Genomic DNA, 20,961 nt, shown 5'->3' with positions numbered 1-20,961 from the left:
AATGTTATAAAATTATTGTCTATGGTAGCTTTTACAGCGGCCGTCTTCAGACAAAATTATGCCTTTTCTCCATTCCTCTATACCTGTCGATTTATTTGATATTTGATAATCTTTTGGAACATACCTAACGATAAAAAAGTACCTAATCATTCTCCAGGAGAGCTTAACGGCCTACTGCACTCCGGGAAACCCCAAATGCAACTATTTCCGAGCCTATGCCTACGAAGAAACATTTGGTTACCATGACCATGAGAGATGTCCAAATAAACTGAACTGATGCACAGTTTAGTCTTATGATTCATTGATGAATGACTAACCTGCGAAGTCAATTACAGAAGAGGATATTATGTAGCTGTGTTACGATGTATTACAGGGGTTACATAATAGTTACTTATATCCTAGTGTAAGTAGACCTGTAATGACTTATAAGGTCAACTGATTTATATTTTGAAACGGACATTTTAAATCATGCAAAAGCGGATTGCTGATGTAGGTCGGTTTGTAATCCAATTCAAACGAATAACCTAACGACTACTTTTTAGGGTTCCGTACCCAAAGGGTAAAAACGGGACCCTATTACTAAGACTCTGCTGTCCGTCCGTCCGTCCGTCCGTCCGTCTGTCACCAGGCTGTATCTCACGAACCGTGATAGCTAGACATTTGAAATTTAGTTGGGGCATTCCACGTACATACAAACGCATTTTATTTTGTAAGTATGTATTTTTCTTACATTTTTCAACGTTTCAAGTCGATGATTATTACAAATATTATTATTGTTATAAATAATTAATAATATATTATTGTAAATATACACTAACACTTTTATGGGCTTTGCCTGAAATAAATGATTTTATTATTATTCTCTTTATTTATTTTTGGTCTTAAGTTAGGTTATTTTATAATATGGATATAAAAATAAAATACAAAAACACTTACAAAAACAATACAAAATACTTATAAACATATTATAAAAAACCTAACCTAGGGTGCCGCCAGCAGCGGGGCAAGGCCCAAGCTGCCGGTGGTCAGGGCTGCAGAGAGAGGAACCGGCGGACTATCCGCGCCGTGTCCAAGATCACCGCCTTCTGCATCTGACCCTTGATCCAACCACCTAGCGAGAGTCTCTCAAGATGTTGGTCGAGACTCTTCGCTATTAGACCGTTCGCTGAAACGACTATCGGGACAATGATCGTCGAATCAACATCCCACATGGCGGTTATCTCGTGAGCCAAGTCTAGGTACTTACTGGACTTGTCCTTCTCGGCTTTCACGAGATTCTCATCATGGGGGATGGTGATGTCAACGAGCACGGCCCGGCGTTGCGCTCGATCTATTATCACAATGTCAGGCTTATTGGCTACAATAGTCCTGTCAGTGATAATAGATCGATCCCAATAGAGCGTGGCACGACCATTCTCGAGAACTTGCGCAGGTGAATACTTGTAGTACGGTACTTCGCGGTCCACAAGGCCGTATAGAAGAGCAAGCTGCTTATTATTATTATTATTACGAGTATACTGAGCATCTTACACATCCATTGTGAAGGAAAACCTACTGTGCCTGCAAATCTTGAGAAAATTCGCGTTTTGTACCTACGTGACAATGACAATAGTTACGTCGGTTACACAATTTTATGGAATGCTCCGGTAGGTAAATCACAGCAGTGTCCGTTTTATACGGCTGTGTATCAATGTTCCCTGGTACCACGATAATCCTCCGATGTCAGAGGTTCTCGAGTGTCGAGAGCCGGGGCTAGAGTGGGCTCTCGGTGGGTCGGAGGAGGGCCCGGTGGGCGGGCCGCGTGGTCACAAGCCCCGCCTGGCGCCTGCCCCGCCTGCTTACCGTAAGATATGGCTTGAAAGATAAGATGGAGCGGGCAATTATTCTTGACGGATATTTAGATTAGTAGGTAATATTACAAATTAAATTGAGGTCACTGTCGATTCTGTAGAGCAGTGTTTTTCAAACTTTATGGTGTCACGGCCCTTTATGACCACTAAAATGTTTTCGCGACCCCCAAACCCCGTTTCTACGTTTTTCTATCTAGTACCTATAACAAATTTGGAACCACAGACCAGTGTTTGGAACGCACCTTTCTATCATTCACTCGGTTACATAATTATGCGTTTTGACTGAATATCCCCATATAGCAAAAAAAGTCCTTAAAGTTTTGATTCCATTTGCTACTTCATATTTATGCGAGCTGACGTTTTCATCAATGGTCGATATCAAAACCAAAAAAAGGAATAAATAGATTGAATTTGGAAAATGATTTAATCGTCTGCGTGTCGCGGCAGGAACCGCGGTTTGACAAATTAAGAGTCAGAATGAAACAAGCTCATTCTTCACACTGAATACAGTTAAACCTTTACTTTTAAAATACAGTTTTTTTTTATTATAGCTTTATTTGCTCAGTGCTTTGATATAATTTGTTTTTTATTAAATTGGTTGCACTTTTGATTGCACTGATCCCTGCTGGGTGACAGCCTCCTCAGTACCCTTCCATTTCTCTCTATTTTTTGCTGTTTCCATCCAGGGGGCCGATTTTTGAATTTCGATCGCTCGATTTCGTCACTCGAAAATCGGTGGAAAACGGCGAAATGCTAATTTTTTAAATACTAGTGATCGAAATTTGGAATCTATTGGTATTGACCACTCGATTTCAATTCTATTAGTAGAATTTAAATGCCTAGTAGTGAAGATATTAATTAACGAAATACACGAAATCGAGTGGTCGAAATTCAAAAATCGGCCCCCAGTTCTTTCCAGCTATCTGTATGATGTCGTCTGCCCATCGTTTTTGTGGTTTTCCTTGGCCTCTTTTTCCCTTGGTCCTGGCCATTTTATTACTCTTAAGGTCCACCTTCCGTCCAAGTATCGGGATAAATGGCCAGCCCATTTCCACTTAAGTTGTAGGGCTTGTTTTAGCGCATCTATAATTTTCGTTCTCTTTCTTATTTCCTCGTTTCTGACTTTTTGTATCTTTCTGAGTTTTAACATGCTCCTCTCCATTGCATGTTGACATGTTGTGATTTTGTTTCGAATTTTTCCTGTGAAGGTCCACGTTTGGCAACCATAATATGTCAAACTGGGCAATATGCAAGTGTCCATAATGACCTTTTTTAGGTTTGGGGGATAGTCTCCTTTTAGTACCTCTTAAAATACAGTTTACCTATCTAATAATGGTTTGTTTTATTAATATGTACATTAACGACCTTTAAACCTTAAATTGAAATTTTAAAGGATTGGATTATTTTTAAATTTAAAAAATGAAATTGCTTTCCATAAGTTTCTCTCAAAGCTGAACTTCGCGACCCCCTTGGACAAGTGCCGCGACCCCCCTGAGGGTCGCGACCCACACTTTGAAAAACACTGCTGTAGAGCATGTCTCAAGCAACTTCTACTGCGCTGGGTTATCCAGTTCTAGGTTGACTGCTGAGTCTTCTTATTCCTCGCGTTATCCCGGCATTTTGCCGCGGCTCATGGAAGCCTGAGGTCCGCTTGACAACTAAGGTTGACTGCTGAGTATTTACCTATTAAAAATGTAGAGAAAACAAGATGAGGCCACTATACTCGTACGTTGTAGCCCACCGGACAGCGCTCATGGCCACCCCATAATTTTCATCTCGTAAGTGTGCAAGTATAATAAGAATATTGTTTACTCCTTTCACGTACATCTTCTCGCGAATTTAATTAAGTAATTGTTCTTATGTTAAAGTAAGTTCTCAAGTTATAACATTGTTTTAACACAATTTAACCTTATCCGCTTTCTCTCGTGACTCGCGCCGCCGTTGCCAAATCGGTTCTAAAGATTTTCTCGGAAGCGTGGGCCGCCATGTTTCTGTCTGTCTGCTTATCTACTTTAATAAAAACCCCAGCTCAATTATAGTCTTTTTTTCGGTTCGGTCACGTATGTGATATATCGCCGATTATACAGAATCCAGCAATTGAGCTGTTTGTAATTTATTTATACGGGCATCGAGGTCTTTCGTCAGGTCAAATGAGTCATAATGTTCGTAACCCGAATAAGTATGTTATTTAATGAGTACCTAATGACTTAACTTTATGAGTAATTTCATAAGTTCCCGAAAGAAATTTCCAGGTCGGGTAGATTTTTAATCAAATAACTCATACACGTAATCCTTTACTCCTAAACTTTAAAAATTATAAGTAATAATGTCCCTAAAATTAAATGCTATAAAAATGTTGTAATAGCATGACTAGTGTATATTTAAATACTTAGGTATTTTAGATAAATTGAATCTTTTATAGGTTAGTTAGTTAGTTTGTAAAGTGTCCTTAAATAGTTTTTCTACTCCAGCACTTAAATGTGGCAATTAAATGACTGACAGTGATATCTAAAGCAATGTCATTTGAATGCTTTGTCTATAGGCTCATAAGATGACTGCTAGCAGTCATCTTATGAGTATAATACAACTGCTTTATTTTTTTTTAAGATACAAGTTCCGATCATCTTGATTGAAAGAGGTATGTTTTCATTTACAATAATAACTCTTTTTTTTTTAATAATAACTCAATTTTTTTTTAAATAATAACTCTTTTTTTTTAATAATAACTCTTTTTTTTAATAATAACTCTCTCTTTTTTTTTTTTTTTTGCTGCAGCTGTCATAGAAAAAGTAATGTATGCAACAGCTCATAATTGGTTCTTAAAATTCTCGGATCTTTTTTTACAAAACTCGACTACGTCTCGTTTTGTAACTTCGACCCTTGAATTTTAAGAACCCTTATTATATCACTGTTGCATAAACTACTATTTTTGTTCAGGAAAGATAACTTAAACAATTATTTACTCATCATTTAAATTACAATTTTTAATCATCAAACGAAGGCATACATTTTCGACAAACAAATCTTGCTATTTTTATATAACGTCATTAATTCAATTCCGAAATACCACTAACGCAACGCAACAAACAAAAGACAATCGCCGTGTCTACAGTTGTCGCCCCCGGGCCACAGATTACGCGACCTCTGAGCCCCGGGGCCGGGACCCCGACAGCGAAGCCCCGATATTGCCCCCGCATGCATAATGCATGCCGATGTGATGCTGACGCATGGGAGCGCCATTCGGAGTTCATAAATCTGATCTGGTCCTTGATGCTTCATTGTTATTACCTACAGTCATAACACACACCAGTTCAGTTTTCCTGGCTACGCTTAAGAGCGGATGTTAATGGATGTTTGGAGTTCAATATGTAGTACCTACCTACAGTCAAATGTAAAAATATGGGTGCATATAACTTACTCAAAAACATGTCCCACAGGTACCCACAGTTCTTAATTCGCTGACATAAGAGCTATGAGACATGTTTTTGACTGTGATGTGTGCACGCATATTTTTACACTTGACTGTACCTACGTATATTTCATGATGACGTGGCCTGTGCAATCAACGTCATATTGGCAGCCAAAGTATATCGCAACACATCCTTAGTCTCGCATATGATATTGATAACATAGGTGCTAAATATATTTGATCACTTAGGCAATCATTATTAAATGTAAATAATTTATGTTGACTTGTACTCTCAAAAGTAATTAAGTAGATAAGAAGAGCCGCAATTTCGCTTTTAAAGATCCAACGCAGGATACCACCATCTCTCCGCGGTTGAATTGATTACATAATTTGTGTTTTCCATACTTGTGATGAAGATTGAGTAAGGCGCACTCCGGGACGCCATCAAATAACGCGGGATTTCTGCACACCGGGACCCCGGGATCTACGGGATTAGTGGGATTACCACTACTTACTGCTGTCGCATGCATTATTCATTGCAACTTTATTTATTTAATGCGTCTAATACTTTATTTCTGTTTTTGGTTTGAATATTTAGTAGATATTTAATGTGTAAATATTGCAGTAGCGATCACCACGGCCCAATTCGAACTTTAAGATACGTCAATAGATCTAGAAAAGATATGGATTAGATATGTCAGTGTCAAATGTCACATTTCTTCAAACAAAAACGTCACTTTTGACACTGACATATCTAATCCATATCTTTTCTAGATCTATTAACTGACATATCTTAAAGTTCGAATTGGGCCGACAGTTTTAATCTTGTTAGCTCTACACGGTGTATTATTAGTCGGCTAAAGTTGTCCGATTGAACTTTCAGTGTCAATCAAGCCAATTCGAATGTGCACTAACATCAAACCGATATTAGTTAGCTGCCGTTGTCGCGTGCGAACAAGACGCCTGCGCGAAAGACAGCTAACTAGAGTCAGACCGAGATAAGTCTGCAACGATTTTGATAGCACGCGCAGTGCAAGTGTAGTTTCAAACGTCAAACTTCTATGAAATTATGACGTATAAATAAAACTTGCAAAGCGTGTGCTGTCAAAATCGTTGCAGACACCTTGGTCTTACTCCTAACAGTGCACGTTTCACCAGTTAAGTTGCCAGTTTTTCGCGAAGGCACTTCGTCGTACCCACATCCACAACCGCGTTTTAATGGTCTCATTAGCACACGAGTGGGCTTCTTTATCTGGCTTATGGGCGGGCGGGGGCGGCGCTTCCGTTTCCGTTTCCGTCACTTCGCGGCTTCCGGCCCCGCCGTGTGCACATCCGGTCGGAAAATTCAATTCTAATTTAAGGAAATATTTTTTTTTATTCAGTTTTTGTTTGCTAACGGTATTTTATAATAGTACCTACTAACTAAATCATCAAAACCCTGTATCCCTGTAATCAAATGTTAAGTCAAGCATATTGATAATAAAACTTAAATTTAATTTGCTTTAATATTTATACTAAACCACCAAACTAAAATAGGTACCTACCTATTTTAAGATTTTATTGCTCATATCGTGTTCCCTGTGAAAATAACGGTTAAGTTCTTGTAATCGTCAATAGAGTGATTTGAAAGTGTGTGTGAGAGTGTTTTCAAAGACATTGTGTTTGTGACGGTTAAACAACATTGTCCTACTCTTGTGATGGTGGCACCATGCTGTGGCTTAGCGCCGGCGACCGCCGCTTACACCACCTCTACCATGGTAGGTCCTACTGAACCTGAAATATTTCACTGTTTAACATTATAAGCCTGGTCAAATGTTGAGGTAGAAAGTTCCCGAGCTAATATCGTGACATACTCGACGTTGTGTACTTAATGCATAATTTTATCACAATTTTCTCTGTGGCGCCTAAATGTCGAATTGTTTGGCTCCAGCACGGCAATCCATCGCTGTCGAATACTATTAAGTACCTACCTAATACAGACAGTAAATAACTACTGTTTTACAAACCGTTTTTGTGCATACAGTTCGAAAGAGTGGCCTACCTACCTAATCTAGCTGTGTTTTGCGACCTAGTTCTTAAAAACATTGAAGCCGTTTTAAGCAAGCTCGTAAGCTAAACAAACTTGTAATACCTCTTTTCAACTCCCTTTGTTACAATCGAACTTCTTCTTGTTTTTAATATCACATGATTACGTTAACCTTTCATATGTGTGTAATGATGATGATCAAACCTCGGTTATGTTGTATAGAGCAGAATAAATGGCTATCGAAAAAATGCAAAAAGATGAGCGATGACAAAAAATTTGGCTGGGTCCTTATTATACTCAGGCAAAAGTTTAACACAGGCAATGAATACCGACGAATAGCCCTAAGCCCGATTCGGATTTTGAAATAGACATCTATTAGATATCTTTTAGACATCACCAAGATACGATAACGATATGTTTAAGATCTAACCTGTCAAATTTTACATTTGCGCGATTCTGGAGATACTCTTGAACGATTTCCACAAGATATGACTTAGAGATCCAATTCACATTTAATAGATATCTAACTCTATCTAACGTAAAAGTGACATTGGTTGCCCGAATTGCGCTGCAAAAGAGAACTAGTTGAAATCTAAACTATAACGTATCTAGAATGGATCTAGTAGGTCGTTTCTCAAAAAGTTGGCACCGCCACCTGTCAATAGGTTTATGTTAGAACTTTTTTTTCATTATGTATAATTTTTATATATACAATTTTAACACATATTTAGAGAGACTTTTTACACAGAGGCCTAATACTTTGAAAAAGATTTAATAAATATTGATTACAAAAAAATATATTGTAACTACGTTTATCCGCTAACCTGTCGTGTCCCAACGCGAGGTACTGATGTTCCGAGCTATGAAAACCACACAAATTATTGACTTAATTTAACGTCATTGCTGTATTTTATTAACATATATCCTTAACTTTTAAAGTATTACTGTCGCATAACAATATTATGGTTATATTTTAAGTTATTCGGCTTCAAAGTTTGTCCAAGGCAATTCTTGACATTCACCTGTCGCGTCACGTTCACGACGATTGTATAACCCCCACCGCACCTTTCCCGTATCACTCCGCACGAGCCGAAGCCGTCAGTCATCAGCTATCACCTGGTAGGACGAAGACGTGGTTATTGTGCTCCGCAATTAAAACACAAACGACAAAGTATCGGAAATTGGAGTTTGTAATGAATAAGTACTCTTTATCCTGGCGAGGATATCTTGCTAATTGGGTATCCTATCGCATTACTATTAAGATATGTAACGTAATCAATAGTTTAGTTTTATATGCCTAAGTATGGAGGTCATCAAGCTAATACATTTTGTGTATTCGCGATATAACTGCCATTTTCCCCATCACCTGCATATCGTCCACCTGGCTAAAACTGCCAGGTGGATGAGATTTTGCGGCAGGTTAATGTCACTGATACCACAACTAATACTTGTAACTATATAATTGTATAGCGGTTATATCGCTTTTGTGTGTTAATTTAGGAATAAAAACTATCCTGTCTGTTAAAGCTGCATATTATTCAAATTTGTGTACTTTTGTCTTACGTCTCGTTAACCTGTCCAAAAAAGTCAGGTGAATGATGCAATACCAGGTGAATGAAGCGTCATTCACTTGCCATATGACAGGTGAACGATAACTATTTTAAATCCACGTTACATATACTCAAACAGTGATTAAGTAGATTTGTGACGTCCCATGGGAAAAGGTACCTTATGAGGGTTTTTAGTTTTAGACATATTAAAATGTTTTGTAAAAAGGTGAAAACATGCTCAATTTTTTTTATTGTGTGATGAGATGACGGGCGAGAGAGAGAGGTCAGTTCTGATAATGAGATCCATGAAGAATCGAGGGAACTCCTCAAATCTTAAAGGCATACATATTTTATTTACAAATCAAGCATATACATTCAAAAAAGTGACATTTGATGAAGTGGAACTGCTGATGAAGATCAGAACGGAACTCTTCAACGACGCATAGTTCACGTTTGGCGATTTGTCCTCTTTGTTATGTTTGTTAAACAAGTTAAGTTTGTAAGCCACATTTTTGTCAAGCTCGAGTTCTGATGATGAGATCCATGAGGAATCGAGGGAACTCCTCAAATATTAAAGGTATGCGTATAGAGACTTTTGGATTTTCATCAGAAAATCAAGCATTTTCATTAAAAACTGTCGCATTTGATGAAGTGGAACTGCTGATGATGATCAGAACAGAACTCTTCAACGACGCATAGTACACGTTTGGCGATTTCGATTTCGACTTGGACTGGGACTGGGGCTGGGACCCGGACCCAGACTTGGGCCCGGACTCGGACCCGGACTTGGACTATGACCCGGACCTACTGCTCTCCCAGGACGTGTTGGATGACCAAAACAGCGTATACCTATGATGCACCAAGTCTATTCCACTTGTACTGCGAGGGTTCAGCATCAGCTCTATCTTGGGTACTGCTCTCCCAAGTGCTCATCAAGACGTGTCGAATGACCAAAACAGCGTGTGTCTATATTGCATCAAACCTGAGTTCCAGTAGGTACTGCGAGGGTTCAGCATCAGCTTTATCTTGGATACTGCTCTCCCAAGTGCTCATCAAAACGTGTCGAATGACCAAAACAGTGTGTGTCTATGTTGCACCAAACCTGAGTTCCACTAGGTACTGCGAGGGTTCAGAATCAGCTCTATCTTGGGTACTGCCCTCCCAAGTCCTCATCAAGACGTGTCGAATGACCAAAACAGCGTGTGTCTATGTTGCATCAAACCTAAGTTCCAGTAGGTACTGTGAGGGTTCAGCATCAGCTCTATCTTGGGTACTGCTCTCCCAAGTGCTCATCAAGACGTGTCGAATGACCAAAACAGCGTGTGTCTATGTTGAACCAAACCTGAGTTCCACTAGGTACTGCGAGGGTTCAGCATCAGCTTGAGCTTGAGTACTGCCCTCCCAAGTCCTGCCATCCAAAATTTTAACCTACTATTGTAATCATCGTAGTGGACAATAAGGTCCCTTTTTATAGAAAATGACACATTTTTCGATTATTTTTAGAAGGCATTGAAAATTATGTGATGGACAGGTGAATGACACTCATTTCAGGTGAATGATGACAAGAAACCAGGTTAACGTCAACGGACACAGGTTAATGGAGCCTCTCGATAACCTGTCAATATTTTCAGTGGAATTTGTACTTATTTCTCGATAACCTGCTTCTACTATCGATAACCTGGGGACAAAATATCTTTCACCTGTCCTTGATGTCATTCACCTGAATTTTCAAACGCCTATATCTTCTAAACTAATTGAAGGAATTGCTTCCCTTCCACATTTTCTAATAGTTTAAGTTGCCTTTTAACGATCTCAATAAAAAAAAATGCGAAAATGCATAATTTTTGATAATCATAAATTTTAACCTGGCGGTGCCAACTTTTTGAGAAACTACCAGTACGTGTCGTCTCTTGTCTAATATCTTGAAGTTCGAATACGGCAGTTGGTCCTGTGCACAAGGTTTAAACAAGTTTCTGCGTGGCGTGGGTAACAATAGTTTGCACTCACTAATTTATGTTATTGTTTTAGATCCGTACGCGTCGCTGAGTTGCCGCGGCAGCGGGGCTCCTGCGGGCGGGCAAGTGCAGCTCTGGCAGTTCCTGCTGGACGAGCTGGCGCAGGGCGCACCAGGAATCTGCTGGGAGGTGAGCTACATATAACATGGGATCACCCAGCCCAGGAACTATTCAAACAAACAGGAACTCTTACCCTGCCGTGTCTATACATCTTCGAAGTGGCAAAATACGTAAGACACAACATAACACAGTTTCACTCGTGGTAACGCCCGAGGTGCGAGTTCCAGGAGGCCTATTGAACTTTATCCACCCAAGACGCGACTTGCCAAGTCCAGAAAGTGTATACCGGTAGGGCCTAAAGTATATAACAAAATCCAGCTGGAGTTGAAACAAACCACCAGCGACCAATGTTTCAATAAAAAACTTAAATCTAAACTGGTGTCTGACGCATACTACTCAATTGATGCCTTTTTCGAGACCCAACACTGTACCAAGTAGATACAACTATATACCTACATATTAACTTAGGTATAAAAATAAACAACTGCTAGTTCGCTGGCTCAGCCTTGCCTGCCCAACTATGTAAATACAATAATTAATTATAAGACTTAGCATTAAGCACTGTATGTACCTGACGTGTAAAATTATATTTTTATCAATAAAGAATTGAAATTGAAATAACGCATTATCTTTAAAAGGCCTGGGGGCCGATTTTTGAAATTCGACCACTCGATTTCGTGTATTTCGTTCAGTAATATCTCCACTCGTAGGCATGTAAATTCCACTAATAGAATTGGAAACGAGTGGTCAATACCACTAGATTCCAAATTTCTATCGCTCGTATTTCAAAAATCAGCATTTCGCCGTTTTCCACCGATTTTCGAGTAACGAAATCGAACAATCGAAATTCAAAAATCGGCCCCCTGATCTCTTTAGGACGGCAAAATGGAGGTGTGATTTTATTCGTGTATAATTTTCGTGTATAATTCGTGTATTCGTATATAAACTAAAATTTTAAGAAACCACTTATGTACTTAATCGCTTAAATTCTCCTAATAAAAGATAGATAGCGACTTAAAAAATATAGTTGCTTGAGAAGTCAATCAACGTGTTGTGTAGCCCTGCTACGACGTAGCAAAGGGCGCGTAGCTGGGCTACGTGCTCAAGGTTGTTAGCAGGTAATGCTAGTTATAGAAGTTCGCATTTCACAAACGTAAAGTATGGTTTTCGATACGCTGGATAATAGAGTCAGCGGAAAAAATAGAGTCAAAAAATATTAAGTAATTTAGCACATTTTGTCTAGGCATCGAAATAGAATACGTTAGATTTTTTTAAAGTGATTAGTATTGTATTGACGTGCAGGGTTCTCCAACCGACGGCGAGTTCCGCCTGAGCGACCCGGACGAGGTGGCCCGCCGCTGGGGCCGCCGCAAGCAGAAGCCGTCCATGAACTACGACAAACTGTCCAGGGCTCTGCGCTACTACTACGACAAGAACATCATGAGCAAGGTGACATTCTAAAACAACCGATGCGAAGAAAATCGACCTTATTCAACTTAATATATTTATGTACAGCCAGCAACAGAAGTTGCTAAGCGGGCGAAGTGTTCAAAATTACCTTGACACGCTCTTATTCTCTTATCAATAAAGTCGCGTCAAGATAATTTTGAACACCTGGCCCGCTTAGCAACTTTTGCTGCTGACTGTACATGCACGTTTAGTTTTGACGCTTTGCATTAGATCTCGAGACGTCTTTAAACGAACAATAAGAATCCAAAATTAATTTGTTTCTTTATCACGTACCGTGTCAATAAAATACCCGAATGATTTTTTACCCGAGCTTTTTTACTCTCAACGTTTGTCTGGATTTTTTAGGGTGTGTGTGAACTGAACGATCAAAAATAAACAAAAAGTTTGCGTCTTGTTGATAATTAATTAGCTTTTATGATGACTGCAGGTTTTAGCGGGTCCCTCCCAATTTTAAGCTCCGCCTCCGTAGCCTGGCTTAATTTACAGAATGTCTTATGTCCGTCGAAGTTCAAAATAACTTAAGTTATTTTAAATTTTGACAGGTATTACACCCTCCAGTCCATTTGTAAATTATAGCGTCAAATATAACGAACTCATTTGCATAAGTGAGTTAAAAGGAGCGCAGTTTGAAATGTAATGCGACCGCTTGGTGCAAGCTTTTAAAACGGTTTCTTTATTTGTTTTTGGCGTAATAAATCATTATGTTTATTCAATTTTGGGACACGTGATGATCCATACATAATTTAAAAGCAGTAAAACATATGAATTAAGAGAATAGTAATATAATCGAACTCTTCGTATATAAAGCTTTGTAAAAGGTAGTGTCCCCACTTGTAATTTTCTGCTAGGTATTTTATTTTTAATGGCACACCATAATGCATGCCGATATCAGTAGGCTTCCAGTATTTCCTTTTTTCTTGCTGTCACAATTGTCACAAACATTTTGTGTCCGATATCGGATCGGACGATATGAAATCACTAACATATTGTATTACTTAGGTTCACGGCAAACGCTACGCCTACAAGTTCTGCTGGCGAGGGCTAGCGGCGGCATGCCAGGCGCAGACGCCCGACGCGCCGTGGCCGTATCTGGCGCCTCGGGTCGACCAGGCGCCACAAACGCCACAGACGCCACAGGCGCCATCCGCGCCGCACGCCTCACACGCGCAAGTGCCCCATCTACCACCGCACTAGACTGCAAAGTTATTTGTTGGTGTTATTAATTGCACAAAAGTGAAAAAAGTACTTACGAGTAGGTACATGTGGGACATTCGCGTAGAGACATACAAACATATATGTTTCGTATATCATTCGTATATATCTGTTGGTGTCGGTGGTTGAAAACGGTTGTGATCCAGAAGGTTAGTGAAAGCCTTTCAGAGGACCTACCGCGGAAAACAAAATTGCTCAAGAGCGATAGAGAGGCAGATAATGAAATTTCTAATATTCCTAATATTTAAATTTTAAATTTTGAATATTTCTAATATTTTCGTTTTGTACGGTAGCATCTAATCTTTTGATTGACGTAAATCCATTGCATCAGTAGATGCTGAATTCAACGAATTATAATAAATATGTATGAATATAATATCGGAATTTAGAAAAGTTATTCTAAAAAGAAAGAAGTTATTCTAGGAAGTCTGTTTGAAGAAAATTATTTTTTTGTGAGCAGCTCTCTTCACTGTTATTTTTTATTATCGGTTGTTTTGCCTGATAAACTGAAATACATATTTTCTTGTATATAATTTTAATACTAACTAACGGTAAATGCATGGGTACCGATAAGTGTTTTAATATTTCTTTTCTTTGTAGTGCCATAATTCGGTGGATATGTTACGAGTACTAGTAATTACCTAATTATCTATTCTGTATACAATTACCTAATATTTGAATCCATTTATTGGTGTCTTATGTCTTAACGGTAGTTATTCAATCGCAATGACATTGGGAGACCGTGATAAATAAAACTTACAAATACCTATAGTCGTAATACCTACTTATAGTCCGACAAGAAATTGTAGAAAATAAATGAGGGCGCCACTTCTTAATACGTAACTGTCACATTTTTGACGTAAAATGCTTAAACATGGCAATTTAGTGTAGAATTTTTTTAGCTCCATTTTATTTAATTTCTACTATTTAATGTCGCACTATATATCTCATGATATCTATCTGCTGGTCTCTATATGACAGTTCCTTCAAGTCTTTTTTGGTTGGGCTTAATCGAAAAATATTCTATGAACCGTTTTTACAATATTTTTAATGACTTAAATTTAACATTTCTAAATTAATTTTTAATATGCTAAAGTTCTAAAAAATGACTACGAATATTTTACGTGACAGCTACCCCATATACCTAGCTATAATTATAAAATAAAAATTATAGAGAGCATTCGGCGCGAGAGGTACCTACTTATACAAAACCTAATCCAAACATTAGAATTACTCTAGTAACATGATGTGATGAATTTAAGAAAAATAATGGCTATTGAAATATACTCAATTTATAATAATCATGCATGTATTTTGTATATACATTTGTTTGACAATCATAAGAATAATGACATTGAATTTAAATGTTATAAAACCAAAGAGCTAAAAGGAGGCCAGATCATCACATTCGTCCCTCCCCATCCCTGATCACATCTCTTCGATAAGTCGTCGAGGTGGTCTTGCTGCCCGTTGACTACGGCGCTGCGTAGGTGAATTTGCAGGTGTAGGGGTAGGATCTGGTTCAGGGGACAGGCTTTCGTTGTTTCCTGTTTGAGGTGGAGGGCTCATCAGGGTGGAGTTAGGAGTGGCAGATGAGATTCGCGACGGCTCAGGACTTGAAGTGGCATCGGGCGTACGAAACATATCTGTTGGTGGGGATGAAAGAGATTTGTATGACGAGGAGGTTTGAGGTGGTTCATGGTGATTTGGAGGGTTATTAGGCGATGGTAGCCGAGGTCGAATATGATCAGCGTGTCGCCTAATGACGTTTCCAGAAGGTGTTGAAATCGTATAAGAGTAGCGATGTCTCCGCTCTGCTATAATTCCTGGTTGCCAGGACTTTTGAAGCCGGGTTCTATGGTATACTAGATTGCCGGGTGTATAATTTGGCTTATCCATTGAGGCCTCAATATTGGCCTTCACTTGCTTGTACTGTAATTCTCTCCTTTTGCTTGGTCGAATATTTGACAATAAAGTATTTATTTGACGCCCAAACATGACTTCTGCTGGTGATTTTCCCGTAGTATTATGGGGTGTAATTCTGTACGTGAAAAGAAACTCTCGTAAACGCTGATGTTGGGGTTCTGTGCCAGACGTAAATCTTGACTTAAAGGTCCTCACGAGGCGTTCCGCCAGACCATTGGTTCTTGGATGGTAAGGCGATGATCTAATATGCAAAATGCCTTGATTTTTACAGTATTGTTTGAATTCGGATGACGTGAACTGTGGGCCGTTATCAGATACAATTATTTCTGGGAGACCAAAAGTGCAGAATATGTCGTCTAACTCAGCACACAATTTCGACGTAGTAATATTCTTCATAGGTTTGATTTCTATCCATTTCGACAAAGCATCGCTCACGACTAACCAGTAAGTACCTTCAAAAGGGCCTGCAAAATCGATATGGATCCTTTCCCATACTTTCTCTGGAATAGACCACGAGTAGACTGGAAGTTCAGGGCAATGAGGTCTATTTTGTTGACATCTACAGCATCTCTTGACATATTGATTTACGTCTTCATCAATGGATGGCCACCAAACATAGAACCGTGCAAGTGCCTTCATTGCTGATATTCCAGGATGCCCCCTATGGAGATATGCGAGGACTTTAGGTTGTAGTTTTTCTGGAATTACCACTCTGCCTTGCCACAATATTATCTTATTTTCTATTGAAAGTTCGTTACGCTTTTTGAAGTAATGCTTAACGTCATTAGTAAAGTGTATCTCCCTCCAACCGGTTTTTATACATTTTAAAACCTCTGATAGTATGACGTCTTGCTTGGTTGTCTCTTTCAAATATTCCTCAGAGAGATGTAAATCTGCCATTCTGGTTCCTAGAAGACGTGACTCAATTCGATGTACTGCACACTCTATTTCTGATGGCTGTGTTTCAGCGTTTGGTAATCTAGAAAGGCAGTCGGCTAGTATGTTGTTTTCGCCTTTCTGGTAACATATGTCGTAGTTATAGCAGCCGATTATTAGTGCCCATCTAACGAGTCTGTTGTTTGCTACTTTAGGAAGATTACGCTGAGATCCCAGTATATGAATTAATGGCTTGTGATCAGTAAGTAAGGTAAATTTGGATCCACGTAAATATTGGTCGAATTTCTTAATTCCAAATAGAATGGCAAGTGCTTCGCGGTCAATGACTGAATACTTAGTTTCCGCTGTTCGAAGTTTCCTTGAGGCAAAAGCTATGGGTTGTTCTGTGTTTCCATTTTTGTGATATAATACCGATCCAACGCCTTTCTCTGACGCGTCACATGCAAGAAAGATTGATCTGTCTTCGTCAAATGCGGTAAGTGGTTTTGATAAAGCAATACATTGTTTAGTAGTTTCGAATATTTGATTTTCGTGTTCTGTCCAACGCCACGGTTGTCTATTCCCAGTAAGTTCATGGAGATCGGCGCATAGTCCATGTAAATGTGGTATAAAACGTTCATAGAAATTTACAAGGCCTAGAAATGATCTTAATTCTTTTGAGTTAGTAGGTGCCGCAGCTTTCGAAATTGCTTCAAGTTTTTCTTTTGTAGGGCGTATGCCGTTTTTGTCTATTGAGTGGCCAAGATATTCTATTTGATTTTGTAGAAATGAACATTTTTTAAGATTTACTTTTAGGCCTGCTTTCTGTAATCGCTCGAAGATGACACTAAGGGTGCGTAGGTGTTCCTTCACGTCTTCTCCGGCTATTGCAACATCGTCAAAATACACTGCTGTGTTAGGAATGTCCCTAAGTAGTTCGTCTAAGTAATGTTGAAATATAGAGGGCGCTGTCGATATCCCATCCTCGTCGCCAATGAAATATACTCAATTTATAATAATCATGCATGTATTTTGTATATACATTTGTTTGACAATCATAAGAATAATGACATTGAATTTAAATGTTATAAAACCAAAGAGCTAAAAGGAGGCCAGATCATCACAGCTATCAGTGACGTGGAGCTTGTAGGAGACCGTATCTTATATAGCCTGATAATTGTCAAGAGGGCGCTGTTATTCTCATGTATAGGGTGACAATTCAGTGTAGTATGAAAAAATTAGTTCCAGTGAAATTCCGCAACATGGCGCACCCTCAATAGATCCTGGTTCACCTATACCTTTAAACGAGCAATTCTTGCTTATTTATTTATTTATTTATAACAATATTTATATATTGTATATATATCGGGGATCTCAGAAACTGCTCTAACGATTTCGATGAAATTTACTATATGGGGGTTTTCGGGGACGAATAATCGATCTAGCTAGGTTAGGTCTTATCTCTGGGAAAACGCGCATTTTTGAGTTTTTATTTGTTTTCCGAGCAAAGCTATCTCCCAGATATTAATAATAATTTCAAGCTTTATTTTTACAAGTAGTGTATCTGTATATATGAATGGTCAATTATACTAGCTACCTCACTAACCTAGCCTAAACATAAATCCCAGTCACGTCTTAGCTCTAGCCGCGAGTTAGGCGATAACTTTCTTGTCAATGCATTTTTATTATTTGTAATTTGTAATATAGGATAACTAGCTTATAAAGTTAGCATAATATAAAGAAAAGTAGATTATAGTTTAGTACGATTCGCATGCCCTAAAACAAAATTCTATTGTAGGTTGGTATTCTTGACTACGATTTGCTAGAGGCATAGAATAAATAATAGTACTAAGTACAGAAGACTCACTCTCTAACAAAACGCGTCTGTTACGATCAGCACAGATATGGCCGCTAGGTGGCGACAGCGCCACGCGCGGCTTATGGCTTTCCCCAAAATTGGGGCCGAACGGATGTACTTTTAGCTACCTGTACCAAAGCGACGACTAGAGGGGTAAATATTTAGCGCATACTAGGTTTTGATTTAGGGCATCGAATTATGTGTATTTTTATAGCAATCAAGTTTATTTTTGCAACCTATAACCTAATTTAGTTTTTATTTTAAATCCAGTGCTTGTAATAATCTTCAACGTTGAAAACGTATTTATCTTTACCTGAGCATTTCACAAATAATTTGTACTTTTCGATCACATCTTAGATTTCTACAAAAATTGGTACGCTGGTAAAGTACATGAAGCTGAACAATTTCCACCATAATTATTTCCCAAAATGTCCAAGAAAGTTTGTATGAAACATCCTTTTTTAGGGTTCCGTAGCCAAATGGCAAAAAACGGAACCCTTATAGATTCGTCATGTCTGTCTGTCTGTCTGTCTGTCCGTCTGTCCGTCTGTCCGTCTGTCCGTCTGTCTGTCCGTCCGTATGTCACAGCCACTTTTCTCCGAAACTATAAGAACTATACTGTTGAAACTTGGTAAGTAGATGTATTCTGTGAACCGCATTAAGATTTTGACACAAAAATAGAAAAAAACAATAAATTTTTGGGGTTCCCCATACTTCGAACTGAAACTCAAAAATTTTTTTTTCATCAAACCCATACGTGTGGGGTATCTATGGATAGGTCTTCAAAAATGATATTGAGGTTTCTAATATCATTTTTTTCTAAACTGAATAGTTTGCGCGAGAGACACTTCCAAAGTGGTAAAATGTGTGTCCCCCCCCCCCCCCTGTAACTTCTAAAATAAGAGAATGATAAAACTAAAAAAAATATATGATGTACATTACCATGTAAACTTCCACCGAAAATTGGTTTGAACGAGATCTAGTAAGTAGTTTTTTTTTTATACGTCATAAATCGCCTAAATACGGAACCCTTCATGGGCGAGTCCGACTCGCACTTGGCCGCTTTTTGTTACCAGATTTCCTTACACATTTGATTTATATATCATTTATCAAAATATGGAGATTTGTAAGAAAATCTCCATATTTTAACAAAAAAGGAATGTTTCATACAAACTTTCTTGGACATTTTGGGAAATATGGTGGAAATTGTTCAGCTTCATGTACTTTACCAGCATACCAATTTTTATAGAAATCTAAGATGTGATCGAAATGTACAATTTTTTTGAGAAATGCTCACCTAATTACTCGTAATTTAACAAATATAGTCTTAGAATTGAATATTAACACGGAACAAAGAGAGCACGCGCGCCCTTTTTTGTTTTGTGAATATTTAACACTTTCCAATGCATTTCTTGACGTCTAGTGTCACCTTTTGACGAGTAGCAGTACTTATACTCAAGTGAGTTTTAAACATTACCATGCCATAGAGGAAAAAATACATAGATTGCTCACTCCATACATCAGTTTTGATACCAAAAATACTATTATTTTCATAGTCTACATCTAGCATCGACTAGCGGAACTATCAGTACTGCCACTTGACAATAGATTTAGCAGTACTGATAGTTCCGCTGCTCGATGCTAGAAGATGTAGACTATGAAAATAATAGTCTTTTTGGTATCAAAACTGATGTATGAAGTGAGCACTCTTGTCTTACTATATTTCTCTATGACGTTACTTCTGACTTGCTTCGACAAACATAGTAACCGCATAATGTACGTACGGAACTGTACAGCGTCATCTACATAAGCTGTGCAATTTATCTGAGACTTTACACGTATAATTAATCACTTTTTAGGGTTCCGTAGCCAAATGGCAAAAAACGGAACCCTTATAGATTCGTCATGTCTGTCTGTCTGTCTGTCTGTCCGTCTGTCCGTCTGTCCGTCTTGTCTGTCCGTCCGTATGTCACAGCCACTTTTCTCCGAAACTATAAGAACTATACTGTTGAAACTTGGTAAGTAGATGTATTCTGTGAACCGCATTAAGATTTTCACACAAAAATAGAAATAAAACAATAAATTTTTGGGGTTCCCCATACTTCGAACTGAAACTCAAAAAAATTTTTTCATCAAACCCATACGTGTGGGGTATCTATGGATAGGTCTTCAAAAATGATATTGAGGTTTCTAATATATTTTTTTTCTAAACTGAATAGTTTGCGCGAGAGACACTTCCAAAGTGGTAAAATGTGTGTCCCCCCCCCCCTGTAACTTCTAAAATAAGAGAATGATAAAACTAAAAAAAATATATGATGTACATTACCATGTAAACTTCCACCGAAAATTGGTTTGAACGAGATCTAGTAAGTAGTTTTTTTTTATACGTCATAAATCGCCTAAATACGGAACCCTTCATGGGCGAGTCCGACTCGCACTTGGCCGCTTTTTAATCTATAAGTACCTACGAGTAATTAAGCTTTCTTAGAATGTTGCCCGGTTTCTGGAGTTGGTTTAGTATTTTAATTATTATAATTGTTTTTATTAGATTTATAATTTGTTTTACATGTTAATTGTTCTTGCTACAAGTACTGTTGATAGTGACAAAGTTAATTGTTTTTGTAGTATTTGATTAGTATATTGTATTGCCATAATATCTACCTATTTATGTATCTATGTGACATGCATATTCATTCATGTGATTATTTC

At 38.3% G+C, this 20,961-nt stretch overlaps 1 protein-coding gene across 1 annotated transcript in view; it reads left to right on the top strand.

Annotated features, from left to right (window-relative positions):
- Positions 1-13,574, top strand: part of LOC134654533 (DNA-binding protein D-ETS-6-like) — a 30,502-nt gene extending 16,928 nt beyond the window's left edge. The window contains exons 5-7 of the mRNA XM_063509983.1: positions 10,864-10,979; positions 12,213-12,359; positions 13,380-13,574. Of these exons, the coding sequence (XP_063366053.1) occupies positions 10,864-10,979; positions 12,213-12,359; positions 13,380-13,574 (458 nt within the window). The remainder of the gene's footprint in view (positions 1-10,863; positions 10,980-12,212; positions 12,360-13,379) is intronic.
- Positions 13,575-20,961: the final 7,387 nt, after the last annotated feature.

The sequence above is a fragment of the Cydia amplana genome, chromosome 1, assembly GCF_948474715.1.
Source record: "Cydia amplana chromosome 1, ilCydAmpl1.1, whole genome shotgun sequence".
NCBI lineage: Eukaryota > Metazoa > Arthropoda > Insecta > Lepidoptera > Tortricidae > Cydia > Cydia amplana.
The sequence above is the reverse complement of the archived record's forward strand: the minus strand, read 5'-3'. Positions and strand labels throughout refer to the sequence as shown.